This window comes from Cherax quadricarinatus, chromosome 6, assembly GCF_038502225.1.
Source record: "Cherax quadricarinatus isolate ZL_2023a chromosome 6, ASM3850222v1, whole genome shotgun sequence".
NCBI lineage: Eukaryota > Metazoa > Arthropoda > Malacostraca > Decapoda > Parastacidae > Cherax > Cherax quadricarinatus.
Genome location: NC_091297.1, coordinates 19,820,854 through 19,839,537, shown reverse-complemented (window position 1 = coordinate 19,839,537; position 18,684 = coordinate 19,820,854). Strand labels below are relative to the sequence as shown.

The window sequence follows — 18,684 nt, the reverse complement described above, 5'->3', positions numbered from 1 at the left end:
GCCCAAAATGCAATGCATAATTAGTGGGTTTCTTTAAACTACATTAATCATATTTTTATATAGCTACCAGAGCCGTATAAAAACGTGATTTGAAGTCCAACCCTTATCCAGAATTCAGTTGAAGTCAGAGGTTATAAGCTACAAGATAGTCATCTGCAGCGACACTGTCAGCAACAGCAGCGTCAGCAGCAGTAGCATCTTCAGTGAGAGATGATAGAGGCAGTAGGAACAACACAAGCTAAGACAAGTCCACATACCAAAGTCTAAGTCATATACAAAATTCGTTTTAGGCTTTAAGTGATAAGCCATAAAAATTTTTCATGAATGTATGTACAACAACCACTGTAAGCTCAACAATTACAATACAAAATAAATATTAAAGATGGAACATCATGACCATAACTGCTCCTGTACGTATAAACTGGTAATGCGAGGTGGTTAACAAGCTACTAACCTTATTGAGTTCTGAGTTTCTACCTGCCTTCCTGGCCTTCTTTTGGAGACGGGCAGCATTTTCAGTTCTTTTCTTGATCTCCGCCCGCGCCTTCTTGTACTCTGGAGATGTATGCCAGGAACAGGGAGAAGGAAGTGTGTAATACATGCTCATACTGGATGTTGTAATTTATACTAATAATACTATATAAATACTTGCCTAATAAATAACTAAATACTGCCGTTTACACTGGACATGACAGCTTAACCACATCTGTGACATAACATGTGTTGTCTTATTGTAAAACTGACTTGACTTGAAAATAATGTTCATCATTTAACCAATATTTCACATTTATCAGCACGAACGGAAAGACCACTTATGCAAATGATGCTGGTGAAGACTTACAGCCCCACATTAACACTCCCTAGTGTCTACTTACAAGATAATGCCTCCCCGTCGAATTTATTTTAACATATGATAGGTACGTTTACCCCTTAACCCACTCCACCCCTCCCCTCCCCTCCCTCACCCCACCCCTCCCTCACCCCTCCCTCACCCCACCCCAACCCAACCCCACCCCTCCCCTCCCTCACCCCACCCCTCCCTCACCCCTCCCTCACCCCACCCCACCCCTCCCCAACCCCACCCCTCCCCTCCCTCACCCCACCCCTCCCCTCCCCTCCCTCACCCCACCCCTCCCCTCCCTCACCCCACCCCTCCCCTCCCCCCACCCCTCCCCTTCCTCACCCCTCCCCTCCCTCACCCCACCCCTCCCTCACCCCACCCCTCCCCTCCCCCACCCCACCCCTCCCTAACCCCTCCCCTCATAACTCGCACTCTCAAATTTACAATTGGAACGTTTTATTTTTATTATAATCAGATATTCAACACTGGAAATATTTTTAAAATCAATACCTCAGACACACACATTACTTTTGTATTGTATTGGTAAGAATAACAGGAATATTGGACATTATTACAGACAAGGGAACAAATTGAATTATATGTGGCATATTTACTTAAATTTATGAGTTTTTTTTAAGTGGTATGACTAAAGATAACCAATAAAACACTACAAAGACCTTTAGAACATGTCTCTCCCAACAACACTCCCAGCTACACACTGTACATCCTGACTTGAATACCTGGCCTATGGCCGGGCTCAGAGAGCCCGGCCATAGGCCAGGCTCATCTGGTGTTTGCCTGGTCAACCAGGCTGTTGCTGCTGGAGGCCCACTGCCCCACATATCCATCACAGCCTGGTTGATCTGGCACCTGGTGAAGATACTTGTCCAGTTTCCTCTTGAAAGTTTCTACACTCATCTCAGGCGTGTTTCTGATATCTTCTGGTAAGATGTTGAATAGTTTGGCACTCCGGATGTTGATACAGTGTTCCCTTATTGTCCCCACCGCTCCCCTGCTCCTCACTGAGATTATTTTACACTTCCTCCCATATCTCTCATTCCAGTATGTTGTTATGGCAGTGTGCAGATTTGGGACCAGGCCCTCGAGTACCTTCCAGGTATATATTATCATGAATATCTCTCTCCTCCGCTCCAGTGAATACATGTTCAAGCCTTGAAGGCGTTCCCAGTAGTTCAGGTGCTTTACAGGCTCAATGTGAGCTGTAAATGTTCTCTGTATTTGTTCCGGCTCTGATATTTCTCCTGCCCTGAACGAGGCCGTCAGCACTGAGCAATATTCTAAGTGAGGGAGCACTAGCGATTTGAAGAGTGTCACCACCAGCATTATTTCCCTTGTTTTGAAAGTTCTCAGTACCCACCCAGTCATCTTCCTGGCTGTCGTGATCTTTGTCTTGTTATGGTCTTTAAAAGAAAGGTCAACTGACGTAATTATTCCTAGGTCTTTTACGTGTTCCTTACGTTTTATTTGGTTACCCTCTTGAGTTTTGTATATAGTGTTCCTTTTGAGTTCATTCTTTTCATACCTAAGCAGCTGGAACTTATCACCACTGAATGTCATGTTGCTCTCCAATGACCACTGGAAAACCCTGCTCATGTCTTCCAGTATAATGTGATCCTTCATTGGCAACGTTTCGCTCACACAGTGGGCTTTATCAGGTCTCAAACATATCTACCTGGGTAACAGGTACGCAAGTATTTATAGGATGGCGTCAGGTGGAGAATGCTGGGTGAGCATTCTGCACCTGACTCCATCCTATAAACACTCACGTACCTTTCACCCAGGTAGATCTGTTTGTGACTTGTAATAAAGTTGATAGAATTACCGACAATACGTAAAGTAAAAGGACACAAGTGCAACTAATGTGACATTTTATTGTGGCAACGTTTCGCTCTCCAGGAGCTTTGTCAAGCCGTTACAAACAGTACATGGACACAGAGGGTATATATAGGCTCAGAGTGAGGTGCAATGCTAGTGGTAGTAGTTAATTGTTCTAACATATTTTATTACTACTGCTACTACTTATATCACTACTACTACCACTAGTACTGCACCTCACTCTGAGCCTATATATACCCTCTGGTATATATAGGCCCAAGGACCCAGGCAGTATGAGACCCACATCGCTGACCAGCTGCTTAGCCAAGACTGCTGAGAGGATGGTGTTTAACCGCCTCCTATGGAAACTTGGACCCTCTCATCATCACATATTTGGCTTCACCAAAGGAGTGGGTACAGCAGAGTGCATAACCACTCTACTAAGCCAGATTGCTGATAGTAACAAAAAACCTAGTATCGTCGTCTACCTCGACCTTGAAAAGGCATTTGAGCTAGCCAGTCCCACAGCAATTCTGGCAATACTAGCTCGGAAGGGAATCAAAGGACGCCGCCTGGCCTGTGTCAGCTTTCAGGGACACTACTCTTCCTTTAAAACCCTGGAAAACGGTACGCCACAAGGAGGTGTGCTCAGTCCTACCCTGTTTAACATCCTTATGCAGGAACTTGTGAGCCTTCCCTTTCATAGTGGTACACAGCTCCTCAGCTAAGCTGATGATCTTGCACTCGTAGTGAATGGGAAAGGCAATTTAGAACGACAGGCTCAGAGAGCTTTGGACCTAATTACGCAGTCTTGCAAGGAACTAGGCCTCAAGATCTCGGCCGAGAAATCTCTTGCAATGATGTTCAAGGGATCAGATCCTGTGAATAGATTACGTATTCAGGATATAGAACTTGAGTGGACAGGCTCTTACCTGTATTTGGGAATCTACATTGATAAAAAGCTGACCTTTCAGAAACAGGCCGAGTATGTCAGGTCACGTGTTCTACTCAGACTCGACGCCATGAGAGCCATGACGAGGCACCGTGCAGGGGCAAGCAAAGATGTGCTTCGCTTGTACTATATACAAGCTATACGCTCGCTCATTGACTTCGGTGCACCGGCGTTAGCTCATCTCTTCCCACAGAGCAGGCAAAGGGTGGAGGTCGTACAAAATCAGGCGATAAGAACTATGCTTGGGGCCCCCATCTGGCCCAATACAGTATGTCTCAGATCTGAGGCCCGGCTTCCTTCCTTGGCTGACAGAGTAAGATACATAAACGCCTGCAAAGTGGCCACGATTCTGCACCGGCAGCAAGGTACCCCACTAAGGAGACGGATATTGACAACCATGACACAAGATCCCACACTCTTCACGGACTACTCCTGGATTCGTTCGTTTTGTGCTGATGGGCGGAAGCTGCTGCCTATACAACTACTCCTTGAGAAGAGTTGTGACCTTTCTGTTGCTGGGTGCCATCCACCACCTCCCTGGCGCCCAGATCCAGCCGATGTTTGCATCATACAGCTACCCATCTCTAAGCGTCTCTGCAGTCAAGACACCCCCAGCAATCATGCTGAGACAAGCATGGCACTGGCAGAGGGAGGCACATGTGCAGTGTATTTCACAGATGGTTCTGTCGACCCTGACGGGAAGAGAGCAGCAGCTGGACTGTACCATGAGGTGAGAGTAAGACACATGTGCAACATCTGGGTATCTTTATTGTAGACGTTTCGCCATCCAGTGGCTTTATCAATACAAATTCTAGGACATAACTTGAAGACAGTAGAACTATGTACAGAAGATGAGGTAATCAGTCCCTCAACCTAGGAGTAGGTGCGAACAGCACCATAGTCGTGGAGATTCTGAAGCAGAAGAAAGAATCCTGGCGCTTATATAGTAACGTCAGGTGTAGCAGACGAGGGCATATTCACTGGTAGGCGGGATTCCCCAGTGGAAGTAGGTCCTTCCCAAAGAGATGGGTTAGTTGTAGAGGTAGTTGTCGTAGTCGTGAAGGTTATGTACATGTCCTCTCATCTTGTCGGTATTATATACCATTTCGTACACAACTTGTCAGACACTGCAACATCATGGAATCTTAATTCTGAGGACATGTACATAATCTTCACGACTACGACAACTACTACTACAACTAACCCATCTCTTTGGGAAGGACCTACTTCCACTGGGGAATCCCGCCTACCAGTGAATATGCCCTCGTCTGCTACACCTGACGTTACTATATAAGCGCCAGGATTCTTTCTTCTGCTTCAGAATCTCCACGACTATGATGCTGTTCGCACCTACTCCTAGGTTGAGGGACTGATAACCTCATCTTCTGTACATAGTTCTACTGTCTTCAAGTTATGTCCTAGAATTTGTATTGATAAAGCCACTGGATGGCGAAACGTCTACAATAAAGATACCCAGATGTTGCACATGTGTCTTACTCTCATCTTGTCGGTATTATATACCATTTCGTACATGGACTGTACCATAATGGTCACACACAAGGCTGGCGACCCCCTGACCACTGCACGATCCTTCAAGCTGAGCTGGTGGCGATTCAGCAGGCATTGTCACATGCCCTACGACATCGACTCCGACCTGTCATACATGTTGATTCCACCTCTGCAATCAATGCCCTCTCCCATCCTCAACCACAGGACAATGTTCACCTCATCACATCGATCCTGAGCATAATGACAGCCTTAGAAGTTCAGGGTAACAGTTCGACATTGAACTGGATCCCCAGCCATGCTGGCATCCGGGGAAGTGAGGCGGCAGATGATGCAGCCAAGGCAGCAACAGACTATCCACATGTTGGGATTACTGTCCCAATCAGCCTACGACATACCAAACTGGTGGCTGCCAGAGCCATGAAACTTATGGGGGAGGTCTTAGGTGATACCCCATCTCAACAGTGGTACCGAGCAGCGACTCGGGGAGAAGCCCCTCCATATGATAGAAGCTGGTCCAGAGCGCAGTGTACCGCCATCCATCGGCTTCGTTTGGGCTTTCCCACAGCCAAGATGATGGTAGACAAGGCTGAGGAGGAGATGTGCCAGTACTGTCAGCACGTTGTCCAGCGGCCCTTAACACACTATCTTCTGGAGTGCGAAGTTACTGAGAGACTCTGCAGGCAACTAGGAGTGATATTCCCTCCCGAAGAGGACCCAGAGATGACTGCGTGATAACATGTCCTCCTCCTCGCTAGTGTCCATAGTTAGGAGTACATATGGTGTTGTCGCTTATGAGATGCACCAGTTGAACTGACCAGAAGAGTGCTTGAGCAGCATACGTCGCATCATTGTAGAAACCTTTCTCCCTCGGGAGCCAGAGAAGGGTCATCCCAAGATTGAGACCCGTGCCAGGACTACGGTCTTGGCGAACATTATACATACATGTACTGTTTGTAACGGCTTGACAAAGCTCCTGGAGAGCGAAACGTTGTCACAATAAAATGTCACATTAGTTGCACTTGTGTCCTTTTACTTTACATGTCTGTGACTTGATAAAGCCCACTGTGTGGGCGAAACGTTGTCAATAAAGGAACACATTATACTGCTTAAGTGTTTATATTTCCAATATTAAGATCTACATTTAGTTTATATGTGGCATGGTTATTTTCCTGTTCAACATTTAGAACTTTGCATTTGTTTATATTAAACTGCATCTGCCACTTCTCCGGCCACTGCATTAGTCTATTCAAATCATCCTGGAGTGCACTAATGTCCTCATTAGAATGAATTGGACGGCCTATTTTGGTGTCATCAGCAAATTTGCTATGTCGCTATTTATTCCCTCATCTATGTCGTTTATGTAAATTGTGAACAACAACGGGCCCAACACTGACCCCTGTGGAACACCTCTTGTGACGTGCCCCCATTCTGATTTCTCCCCATTTATGCAAACACACTGCTGCCTATTTGTCAGCCATGCCTCTACCCAGGAAAAAATTTCTCCTCGTATTCCGTGTGCCTTAAGTTTCCTCAATAGATTCTGATGTGGAACTCTATAGAAAGCCTTACTGAAGTCCCTATATACAATATCATATTCAATACCATGATCTACCTCAACTACCGTGGTGAAAAAAGTTAATAAATTCATAAGACAAGAACGGACCTCTATAAAACCGTGTTGAGATTCAATAATCAATTTATGCCTTTCAAGATGGCTACGAATTGCCTCAGCAATTACTGATTCCATAAATTTTCCCACTACGGAGGTAAGGTTTATTGGTCTATAGTTCGAAGCTAAGGACCTGTCACCTGCCTTATAAATAGGTATTACATTTGCCATTTTCCACATGTCTGGCACTATGCCAGTTTGTAGTGATATACTTCTGAAGGTATACCTTTGAAGAATTTCGAGAGTATATCTACTCTCTGACCCCGGCCATGGGCCAGGCTCGTCTGGTGCTCGCCTGGTCAACCAGGCTGTTGCTGCTGGAGGCCCGCTGCCCCACATAGCCATCACAGCCTGGTTGATCTGGCACCTGAAGATACTGTGAAGATATGTTGAAAAGATTAGCCAAAATATTGCTAAGTTACATCAGACTGACACATTCACTGTTAACAGTCAGACTGACAGTTAATTCAGCCTTATACACTGTTCCTCACTCCCTCTCTCCCACCACTATAACACACTAGAATCATACACACATATTATACTGTAACATACAGAATAAAATGATTATTGTATGAAATCAATTTAAATTTACAATGAATGTGTTTAGCCAAAAACAGTCTTTCCACAGTGTCTACACATACAGACTGGTGTATACTATCTTTCCACAGTGTCTACACATACAGACTGGTGTATACTATCTTTCCACAGTGTCTACACATACAGACTGGTGTATACTATCTTTCCACAGTGTCTACACATACAGACTGGTGTATACTATCTTTCCACAGTGTCTACACATACAGACTGGTGTATACTATCTTTCCACAGTGTCTACACATACAGACTGGTGTATACTATCTTTCCACAGTGTCTACACATACAGACTGGTGTATACTATCTTTCCACAGTGTCTACACATACAGACTGGTGTATACTATCTTTCCACAGTGTCTACACATACAGACTGGTGTATCCTATCTTTCCACAGTGTCTACACATACAGACTGGTGTATACTATCTTTCCACAGTGTCTACACATACAGACTGGTGTATACTATCTCACTTCACTACAATGACACGGCTTACACTCCTGTCTTTAATATTAAAGGGAAATAGTGTTATATACTGTGTTCTGTAGTGTAACACGTGTGCTCCTGGTGTAGGAGTGTGCTCCTGGTGTAGGAGTGTGCTCCTGGTGTAGGTGTGTGCTCCTGGTGTAGGAGTGTGCTCCTGGTGTAGGAGTGTGCTCCTGGTGTAGGAGTGTGCTCCTGGTGTAGGAGTGTGTGCTCCTGGTGTAGGAGTGTGCTCCTGGTGTAGGAGTGTGCTCCTGGTGTAGGAGTGTGTGCTCCTGGTGTAGGAGTGTGTGCTCCTGGTGTAGGAGTGTGCTCCTGGTGTAGGAGTGTGCTCCTGGTGTAGGAGTGTGCTCCTGGTGTAGGAGTGTGTGCTCCTGGTGTAGGAGTGTGTGCTCCTGGTGTAGGAGTGTGCTCCTGGTGTAGGAGTGTGCTCCTGGTGTAGGAGTGTGTGCTCCTGGTGTAGGAGTGTGTTCCTGGTGTAGGAGTGTGCTCCTGGTGTAGGAGTGTGTGCTCCTGGTGTAGGAGTGTGCTCCTGGTGTAGGAGTGTGTGCTCCTGGTGTAGGAGTGTGTGCTCCTGGTGTAGGAGTGTGCTCCTGGTGTAGGAGTGTGCTCCTGGTGTAGGAGTGTGTGCTCCTGGTGTAGGAGTGTGTGCTCCTGGTGTAGGAGTGTGCTCCTGGTGTAGGAGTGTGCTCCTGGTGTAGGAGTGTGTGCTCCTGGTGTAGGAGTGTGTGCTCCTGGTGTAGGAGTGTGCTCCTGGTGTAGGAGTGTGTGCTCCTGGTGTAGGAGTGTGCTCCTGGTGTAGGAGTGTGCTCCTGGTGTAGGAGTGTGTGCTCCTGGTGTAGGAGTGTGTGCTCCTGGTGTAGGAGTGTGCTCCTGGTGTAGGAGTGTGTGCTCCTGGTGTAGGAGTGTGTGCTCCTGGTGTAGGAGTGTGCTCCTGGTGTAGGAGTGTGCTCCTGGTGTAGGAGTGTGTGCTCCTGGTGTAGGAGTGTGTGCTCCTGGTGTAGGAGTGTGTGCTCCTGGTGTAGGAGTGTGTTCTCCTGGTGTAGGAGTGTGTTCCTGGTGTAGGAGTGTGCTCCTGGTGTAGGAGTGTGCTCCTGGTGTAGGAGTGTGCTCCTGGTGTAGGAGTGTGCTCCTGGTGTAGGAGTGTGCTCCTGGTGTAGGAGTGTGTGCTCCTGGTGTAGGAGTGTGCTCCTGGTGTAGGAGTGTGTGCTCCTGGTGTAGGAGTGTGTGCTCCTGGTGTAGGAGTGTGCTCCTGGTGTAGGAGTGTGCTCCTGGTGTAGGAGTGTGCTCCTGGTGTAGGAGTGTGCTCCTGGTGTAGGAGTGTGTGCTCCTGGTGTAGGAGTGTGTGCTCCTGGTGTAGGAGTGTGCTCCTGGTGTAGGAGTGTGCTCCTGGTGTAGGAGTGTGTGCTCCTGGTGTAGGAGTGTGTGCTCCTGGTGTAGGAGTGTGTGCTCCTGGTGTAGGAGTGTGTGCTCCTGGTGTAGGAGTGTGCTCCTGGTGTAGGAGTGTGCTCCTGGTGTAGGAGTGTGTGCTCCTGGTGTAGGAGTGTGTGCTCCTGGTGTAGGAGTGTGTGCTCCTGGTGTAGGAGTGTGTGCTCCTGGTGTAGGAGTGTGTGCTCCTGGTGTAGGAGTGTGTGCTCCTGGTGTAGGAGTGTGTGCTCCTGGTGTAGGAGTGTGCTCCTGGTGTAGGTGTGTGCTCCTGGTGTAGGAGTGTGCTCCTGGTGTAGGAGTGTGCTCCTGGTGTAGGAGTGTGCTCCTGGTGTAGGAGTGTGTGCTCCTGGTGTAGGAGTGTGTGCTCCTGGTGTAGGAGTGTGCTCCTGGTGTAGAAGTGTGCTCCTGGTGTAGGAGTGTGTGCTCCTGGTGTAGGAGTGTGCTCCTGGTGTAGGAGTGTGTGTTCCTGGTGTAGTAGTGTGTGCTCCTGGTGTAGGAGTGTGTGTTCCTGGTGTAGGAGTGTGTGCTCCTGGTGTAGGAGTGTGCTCCTGGTGTAGAAGTGTGCTCCTGGTGTAGGAGTGTGTGCTCCTGGTGTAGGAGTGTGTGCTCCTGGTGTAGGAGTGTGTGCTCCTGGTGTAGGAGTGTGCTCCTGGTGTAGGAGTGTGTGCTCCTGGTGTAGGAGTGTGCTCCTGGTGTAGGAGTGTGTGCTCCTGGTGTAGGAGTGTGTGTTCCTGGTGTAGGAGTGTGTGCTCCTGGTGTAGGAGTGTGCTCCTGGTGTAGAAGTGTGCTCCTGGTGTAGGAGTGTGTGCTCCTGGTGTAGGAGTGTGCTCCTGGTGTAGGAGTGTGTGTTCCTGGTGTAGTAGTGTGTGCTCCTGGTGTAGGAGTGTGTGTTCCTGGTGTAGGAGTGTGTGCTCCTGGTGTAGGAGTGTGCTCCTGGTGTAGAAGTGTGCTCCTGGTGTAGGAGTGTGTGCTCCTGGTGTAGGAGTGTGCTCCTGGTGTAGGAGTGTGCTCCTGGTGTAGGAGTGTGTGCTCCTGGTGTAGGAGTGTGTGCTCCTGGTGTAGGAGTGTGTGCTCCTGGTGTAGGAGTGTGTGCTCCTGGTGTAGGAGTGTGTGCTCCTGGTGTAGGAGTGTGTGCGCCTGGTGTAGGTGTGTGCTCCTGGTGTAGGAGTGTGCTCCTGGTGTAGGAGTGTGCTCCTGGTGTAGGAGTGTGTGCTCCTGGTGTAGGAGTGTGTGCTCCTGGTGTAGGAGTGTGCTCCTGGTGTAGGAGTGTGCTCCTGGTGTAGGAGTGTGCTCCTGGTGTAGGAGTGTGTGCTCCTGGTGTAGGAGTGTGTGTTCCTGGTGTAGGAGTGTGCTCCTGGTGTAGGAGTGTGCTCCTGGTGTAGGAGTGTGTGCTCCTGGTGTAGGAGTGTGCTCCTGGTGTAGGAGTGTGCTCCTGGTGTAGGAGTGTGTGCTCCTGGTGTAGGGGTGTGTGCTCCTGGTGTAGGAGTGTGTGCTCCTGGTGTAGGAGTGTGTGCTCCTGGTGTAGGAGTGTGTGCTCCTGGTGTAGGAGTGTGCTCCTGGTGTAGGAGTGTGTGCTCCTGGTGTAGGAGTGTGCTCCTGGTGTAGGAGTGTGCTCCTGGTGTAGGAGTGTGTGCTCCTGGTGTAGGAGTGTGTGCTCCTGGTGTAGGAGTGTGTGCTCCTGGTGTAGGAGTGTGTGCTCCTGGTGTAGGAGTGTGTGCTCCTGGTGTAAGAGTGTGTGCTCCTGGTGTAGAAGTGTGTGCTCCTGGTGTAGGAGTGTGTGCTCCTGGTGTAGGAGTGTGTGCTCCTGGTGTAGGAGTGTGTGTTCCTGGTGTAGAAGTGTGTGCTCCTGGTGTAGAAGTGTGTGCTCCTGGTGTAGGAGTGTGTGCTCCTGGTGTAGGAGTGTGTGCTCCTGGTGTAGGAGTGTGTGCTCCTGGTGTAGGAGTGTGTGCTCCTGGTGTAGTAGTGTGTGCTCCTGGTGTAGGAGTGTGTGCTCCTGGTGTAGGAGTGTGTGCTCCTGGTGTAGGAGTGTGTGCTCCTGGTGTAGGAGTGTGTGCTCCTGGTGTAGGAGTGTGTGCTCCTGGTGTAGGAGTGTGTGCTCCTGGTGTAGGAGTGTGTGCTCCTGGTGTAGGAGTGTGTGCTCCTGGTGTAGGAGTGTGTGCTCCTGGTGTAGGAGTGTGTGCTCCTGGTGTAGGAGTGTGCTCCTGGTTTAGGAGTGTGTGCTCCTGGTGTAGGAGTGTGTGCTCCTGGTGTAGGAGTGTGTGCTCCTGGTGTAGGAGTGTGCTCCTGGTGTAGGAGTGTGCTCCTGGTGTAGGAGTGTGCTCCTGGTGTAGGAGTGTGTGCTCCTGGTGTAGGAGTGTGTGCTCCTGGTGTAGGAGTGTGTGCTCCTGGTGTAGGAGTGTGTGCTCCTGGTGTAGGAGTGTGTGCTCCTGGTGTAGGAGTGTGTGCTCCTGGTGTAGGAGTGTGTGCTCCTGGTGTAGGAGTGTGTGCTCCTGGTGTAGGAGTGTGTGCTCCTGGTGTAGGAGTGTGTGCTCCTGGTGTAGGAGTGTGTGCTCCTGGTGTAGGAGTGTGCTCCTGGTGTCGGAGTGTGCTCCTGGTGTAGGAGTGTGCTCCTGGTGTCGGAGTGTGCTCCTGGTGTCGGAGTGTGCTCCTGGTGTAGGAGTGTGCTCCTGGTGTAGGAGTGTGCTCCTGGTGTCGGAGTGTGCTCCTGGTGTAGGAGTGTGTGCTCCTGGTGTAGGAGTGTGCTCCTGGTGTAGGAGTGTGCTCCTGGTGTAGGAGTGTGTGCTCCTGGTGTAGGAGTGTGCTCCTGGTGTAGGAGTGTGCTCCTGGTGTAGGAGTGTGTGCTCCTGGTGTAGGAGTGTGCTCCTGGTGTAGGAGTGTGTGCTCCTGGTGTAGGAGTGTGCTCCTGGTGTAGGAGTGTGTGCTCCTGGTGTAGGAGTGTGTGCTCCTGGTGTAAGAGTGTGTGCTCCTGGTGTAAGAGTGTGTGCTCCTGGTGTAGGAGTGTGTGCTCCTGGTGTAGGAGTGTGTGCTCCTGGTGTAGGAGTGTGTGCTCCTGGTGTAAGAGTGTGTGCTCCTGGTGTAGGAGTGTGTGCTCCTGGTGTAAGAGTGTGTGCTCCTGGTGTAGGAGTGTTTGCTCCTGGTGTAAGAGTGTGTGCTCCTGGTGTAGGAGTGTGTGCTCCTGGTGTAAGAGTGTGTGCTCCTGGTGTAAGAGTGTGTGCTCCTGGTGTAGGAGTGTGCTCCTGGTGTAAGAGTGTGCGCTCCTGGTGTAAGAGTGTGTGCTCCTGGTGTCGGAGTGAGAAACTAAGTCATTACCTTTAGTGTGCTCCTTGTCGAAAGTGTGTTGTGATCGTCTCCACTCCTCCACCTTCTCCTGTAGCGGCACCACCACGCACTCCACCAGCGCACTGCAACACACACACAGTTACAAGAAAATCATCACATTATACACGTGACATAAACCATGGATAATGAAAGCCAACAGGGCACATAGTTCCTAATTGCATACAATTGTATAATTCTACAACAGACAAAATATAAATAAATAATTATATATATATATATATATATATATATATATATATATATATATATATATATATATATATATATATATATATATATATATATATATATATATGCAATAAGATCACAGTAAACAGGTGATTTTTTTTTTTCAGAATATGCAAAACAACCACTCTGAAAGAATAGAGAAATTCCAAGCGCTTTCGTGACTACTCACATTATCAAGGAACTATGAAAGTAAAGCATCCAAGGAAGCTATATAAGGGGTCTGGCCAACACCTCACTATCAGATCCCACAACAATTAAACACCTGACGCGAGCCGACCCAACTTGGATAGGTCCTTTGCACAACTCACCCACAAACTATTCTACCCAAGAAAATTTAAAAATTATTATTTGTCCAGTGTATTATTAAATTCTTCCCAAATTCTATTAATTATAAATGGATCTAATTTATATAAATTAAAGGAAATATTCATATTATTGTCAAAACTGCTTTTTATGAAACAAGATTCAATTATATTCCTGTCGACCATGGACTTGCTTGATACTACTTTCTCAACTTTTTGAAAATCAATTGGATGGTTAAAATCTCTTACATGAATAAATAGAGCATTGGAATCTTGTCCAGTTCTAATGCTATATTTATGTTGTTTTAATCTTAGTTCGAGATTTTTACCAGTTTAACCGTAATAAACTTTATCGCAAATTTTACAAGGAATCTTATAGACACATCCATCAGCATTTTGGGGGGAATTCTTTATCAAAAGTTTTTTTTACTGTATCAAGATTTTTGAATACAACTTTAATATTAAAAGTCTTAAGAAGAGAAGGCATATCAACCAAGTTTTCATGGTAAGAGAGAACCAACTTATTTTTAGTTGAATAAGGCTGGTTGTCCCTTTTTGGATTGTAAAAAGTATTTCTAGCAACTTTAAAAGATTTATCAATTACATTTCTTGGGTATTTTAAATCATTACCTATTTCATAAATTTTGGATATTTCATAGATGAGGAAATATCCAAAATTTATGAAATAGGTAATGATTTAAAATACCTAAGAAATGTAATTGATAAATCTTTTAAAGTTGCTAGAAATACTTTTTACAATCCAAAAAGGGACAACCAGCCTTATTCAACTAAAAATAAGTTGGTTCTCTCTTACCATGAAAACTTGGTTGATATGCCTTCTCTTCTTAAGACTTTTAATATTAAAGTTGTATTCAAAAATCTTGATACAGTAAAAAAAACTTTTGATAAAGAATTCCCCCCAAAATGCTGATGGATGTGTCTATAAGATTCCTTGTAAAATTTGCGATAAAGTTTATTACGGTCAAACTGGTAAAAATCTCGAACTAAGATTAAAACAACATAAATATAGCATTAGAACTGGACAAGATTCCAATGCTCTATTTATTCATGTAAGAGATTTTAACCATCCAATTGATTTTCAAAAAGTTGAGATAGTAGTATCAAGCAAGTCCATGGTCGACAGGAATATAATTGAACCTTGTTTCATAAAAAAGCAGTTTTGACAATAATATGAATATTTCCTTTGGTTTATATAAATTAGATCCATTTATAATTAATAGAATTTGGGGAGAATTTAATAATACACTGGACAAATAATAATTTTTAAATTTTCCTGGGTAGAATAGTTTGTGGGTGAGTTGTGCAAAGGACCTATCCAAGTTGGGTCGGCTCGCGTCAGGTGTTTAATTGTTGTGGGATCTGATAGTGAGGTGCTGGCCAGACCCCTTATATAGCTTTCTTGGATGCTTTACTTTCATAGTTCCTTGATAATGTGAGTAATCACGAAAGCGCTTGGAATTTCTCTATTCTTTCAGAGTGGTTGTTTTGCATATATATATATATATATATATATATATATATATATATATATATATATATATATATATATATATATATAATGACATGCCCATGCACTCTGCCCTAGGCCCAGACTCCTGTAACTCGATGTTCATTAAGAACTGCAAGAAGCCCCTGTCACGTGTCTTCAGCATTTTATGGAGGGAACATGGACACAGAGGTCATCCCGCACTCACTAAAAACAACAGACATAGCCCCACTCTACAACGGTGCAGAAAAGCAATAGCAAAGAACTACAGACCGATAGCACTAACATCCCAAATCATAAAAATATTTGAAAGGGTTCTAAGAAGCAAGATCGCCACCCATCTAGATACCCATCAGTTACACAACCCAGGGCAACACAGGTTTAGAACAGGTCGCTCCTGCCTGTCCCAGCTACTGGACCACTATGACAAGGTCCTGGATGCTGTGGAGGATAAACAAAAATGGAGATGCAGTATACACAGACTTTGCAAAACCTTTCGACAAGTGTGACCATGGTGTAATAGCACACAAAATGCGCGATAAAGGAATAACAGGAAAAGTTGGTAGATGGATCTATAACTTCCTGACAAATAGAACACAAAGAGTAATAGTAAACAGAGTAAAGTCTGAGGCAGCCACGGTAAAAGCTCTGTTCCACAAGGCATAGTACTCACTCCCATTCTATTCCTCATCCTCATATCTGACAGACAGTGATGTAAGCCATAGCTCCGTATCTTCCTTTACGGATGACACTCGAATTGCCATTACAGTGACCTCCATCGAAGACACGGCAAGACTCCAAGCGGAAATCAACCAAATCTTCAAATGGGCCACTCAAAACAATATGAAGATCAATGAAGAGAAATTTCAACTACTCAGATATGGAAAACTTGAGCGAAAAAAGTAATGTGAAGGACCTGGGAGTGATAATGTCAGAGGATCTCACCTTCAAAGACCACAACAATGTATCTACCGCATCTGCGAGGAAAATGATTGGACGGATAATGAGAACCTTCAAAACTAGGGACGCCAAACCCATGATGATTCTCTTCAAATCATTTCTCTCTAGGCTGGAATACTGCTGTATGTAAACAGCCTGTACCATCTCCTACACAGCCTATGCTGTCTGCTAGATTCATATCCCGTGGCACTACGGTGCTGCCCTCTTTAGGCCTGCCCAGGTCAGTAAGACGCGGAGCCCATCCGTCCTCACTCCTCGGCCTACCATCACGGGTTCAACAACCTCCTCTTCATAGACTGGCTATCGGTCATTCAATCACTCTGCCCATGTTGCACCTACATGTCGATTAACAGTCAAACCTAGTCTATGGCCATATCGCTGCAACCTACGCTACCCCTTCTGGTAACCTGCGAGTAATAACAGCATTAACAGTGTACACTAGCTGCCCCCTTCAAGGTAGGCGAAATTGCTGACCTGGAGAGTGTACAAAGAACTTTCACGGCACACGTAAGTACGATAAGGCACCTCAATTACTGGGAACGGTTGAAGTACCTTGATTTGTATTCCATGGAACGCAGACGACAGAGATTCATAATATACACTTGGAAAATCCTAGAGGGATTAGTACCAAACTTGCACACGAAAATCACTCCCTATGAAAGCAAAAGACTCTGCAGGAGATGCAACATTCCCCCAATGAAAAGCAGGGGCGCCACGAGTACAGAGAGAAAACACAAGAAGTTTCCGGGGCCCAAGACTGTTCAACTGCCTCCCAGCATACATAAGGGGGATTACCAATAAACCCCTGGATGTCTTCAAGAAGGCACTAGACAGGCACCTAAAGTCAGTACCTGACCAGCCGGGCTGTGGTTCGTGCGGCCTGGTCACAGACCGAGCTGCGGGGGCGTTGACCCCCCAAGCCCTCTCCAGGTATACTCCAGGTATATATATGAGAATGACTGTTCTCAGCACAGTTCCAGAGGTGGTACCTCCCTATGTTAATATTTATATGATAAAAAAATATAGTGAGGTACCCCCACTGAACTATGCTGGGACCATCATCCTCAGAGAAAAGAATAAATTTACTTCAGGGAAAACAATGTTCTCCCTGGAGCTGTCTGAATATATTACATATAATGTCGTGCTGAATAGGTAAAACTTGCGATTTTGGCTAAAACAGCAATGCTCTTCTTGCCGAATAAGTAAAGCAAAAATTTGTGTATGCAATAATTTCGCAAACATCATTCTGAACCTAACGAAAAAATATATTTCATTGTGTTTAATTAAATTATTGTAAACTTATCTAAAATATATTTAGCTGGATTAGGCTAAATTAAATTGCGCTTGCTATAAGGTTAGGTAAGTTTTCTAAAGTTCTTTTAGTACAAAATTATTAATTTTTACATTAACATAAAAAAAATATATCTTTAAACGTATAAGAGAAAATTTTAGAAAAACTTAATTTTAAACCAGTTCTTGCTAATTGATCAATTTGACCTCTTCGGCACCACACACACACACACACACTGTTAGTTATGGCATTATGCCGGGTGAGCGCCCTGGTATAATGCTGGGTGAGCGTTCCGGCATAATGCCGCGACGAAAATCAAAGGCCTACCATACAGGTAGTCTTTTTTCGTCAGTGCATTATGCCTGGTAGCAGCCGTTAGCATGACGTCACGGCCTGCCGCCACACTCCACAGTGACTTCTCAGTGCTCACGTGGCTGCCATGGTGAGAGGAAGTGTTGCACTTTTGTCTTTCATCTGCCAAATCTTCTGTCTGGTGTTCCTTTTGGTTTTGGGGCTATACGTGTTTGATTATGGGTAAAAGGAAGTCTTTAATACCTGAAACTATAGCTCAAATCATAGGGCTTCACAAACCTGGTCACCAGACGAAAGACATAGTGGAGAATGTTGGTGTGTGAGAGCATTTAGTGAGAAACTGGGTGCAGCGTTTCAAGGCTGGTGACGGTGTCCAGTTACCGTCTGCCAAACCTCGGACTGGCCCCTCGAAGACATCTGTTCGTTCCTTAACTGTGTTAAAGCAGCAGTTTGAGAGTACACCTAAGATAACCACTAGAGAACTGAAAGAAAAGAACACACATCTTCTCTCAGAGGAGTCTGTAAGAACCACGTGGTTCTGTGCTTTGAATACATAGTAGAGCTGCAAGTGGAGAGAATAACAGGAGTAGAATGGGAAAAGCCTGACTATAAAAGAGGGGACTACATAGGATTGAAGAACTTCCTGCAGGAGGTCCAGTGGGACAGAGAACTGGCAGGAAAGCCAGTAAATGAAATGATGGAATATGTAGCAACAAAATGCAAGGAGGCAGTGGAAAGGTTCATTCCCAAGAGCAACAGTAACAACGGGAAGACCAGAACAAGCCCCTGGTTTACCCGACGGTGTAAGGAGGCAAAAACAAAGTGCAATAGAGAATGGAAAAAGTACAGAAGGCAGAGAACACACGAAAATAGGGAGATCAGTCGCAGAGCCAGGAATGAGTACGCACAGGTAAGGAGGGAGGCCCAGCGACAGTATGAAAATGACATAGCATCGAGAATCAAGACTGACCCGAAACTGTGGTATAGCCACATCAGGAGGAAGACAACAGTCAAAGACCAGGTGATCAGATTAAGGACAGAAGGTGGAGAACTCACAAGAAATGATCAGGAGGTATGTGAGGAGCTGAACAGGAGATTTAAGGAAGTTTTTACAGTAGAGACAGGAAGGGCTGTGGGAAGACAGCACAGAAGGGAACATCAAGAGGGAATATACCAACAAGTGTTGGATGACATACGAACAACTGAGGAGGAGGTGAAGAAGCTCTTAAGTGACCTTGACACCTCAAAGGCGATGGGACCGGACAACATCTCCCCATGGGTCCTTAGAGAAGGAGCAGAGATGCTGTGTGTGCCTCTAACCACAATCTTCAACACATCCCTTGAAACTGGGCAACTACCTGAGAAATGGAAGACAGCTAATGTAGTCCCCATATTTAAGAAAGGAAACAGAAACGAGGCACTAAACTACAGACCTGT

At 46.1% G+C, this 18,684-nt stretch overlaps 1 protein-coding gene across 3 annotated transcripts in view; it reads right to left on the bottom strand.

The window, feature by feature from the left end:
• Nucleotides 1-18,684, bottom strand: part of mim (missing-in-metastasis) — an 867,287-nt gene that overhangs the window by 231,677 nt on the left and 616,926 nt on the right. For all 3 annotated transcript variants that reach the window (XM_053781651.2, XM_053781657.2, XM_053781665.2), the window contains exons 5-6: nucleotides 12,618-12,709; nucleotides 455-555 (exon numbers count right to left, since the gene is read on the bottom strand). In XM_053781651.2, the coding sequence (XP_053637626.1) occupies nucleotides 455-555; nucleotides 12,618-12,709 (193 nt within the window). The remainder of the gene's footprint in view (nucleotides 1-454; nucleotides 556-12,617; nucleotides 12,710-18,684) is intronic.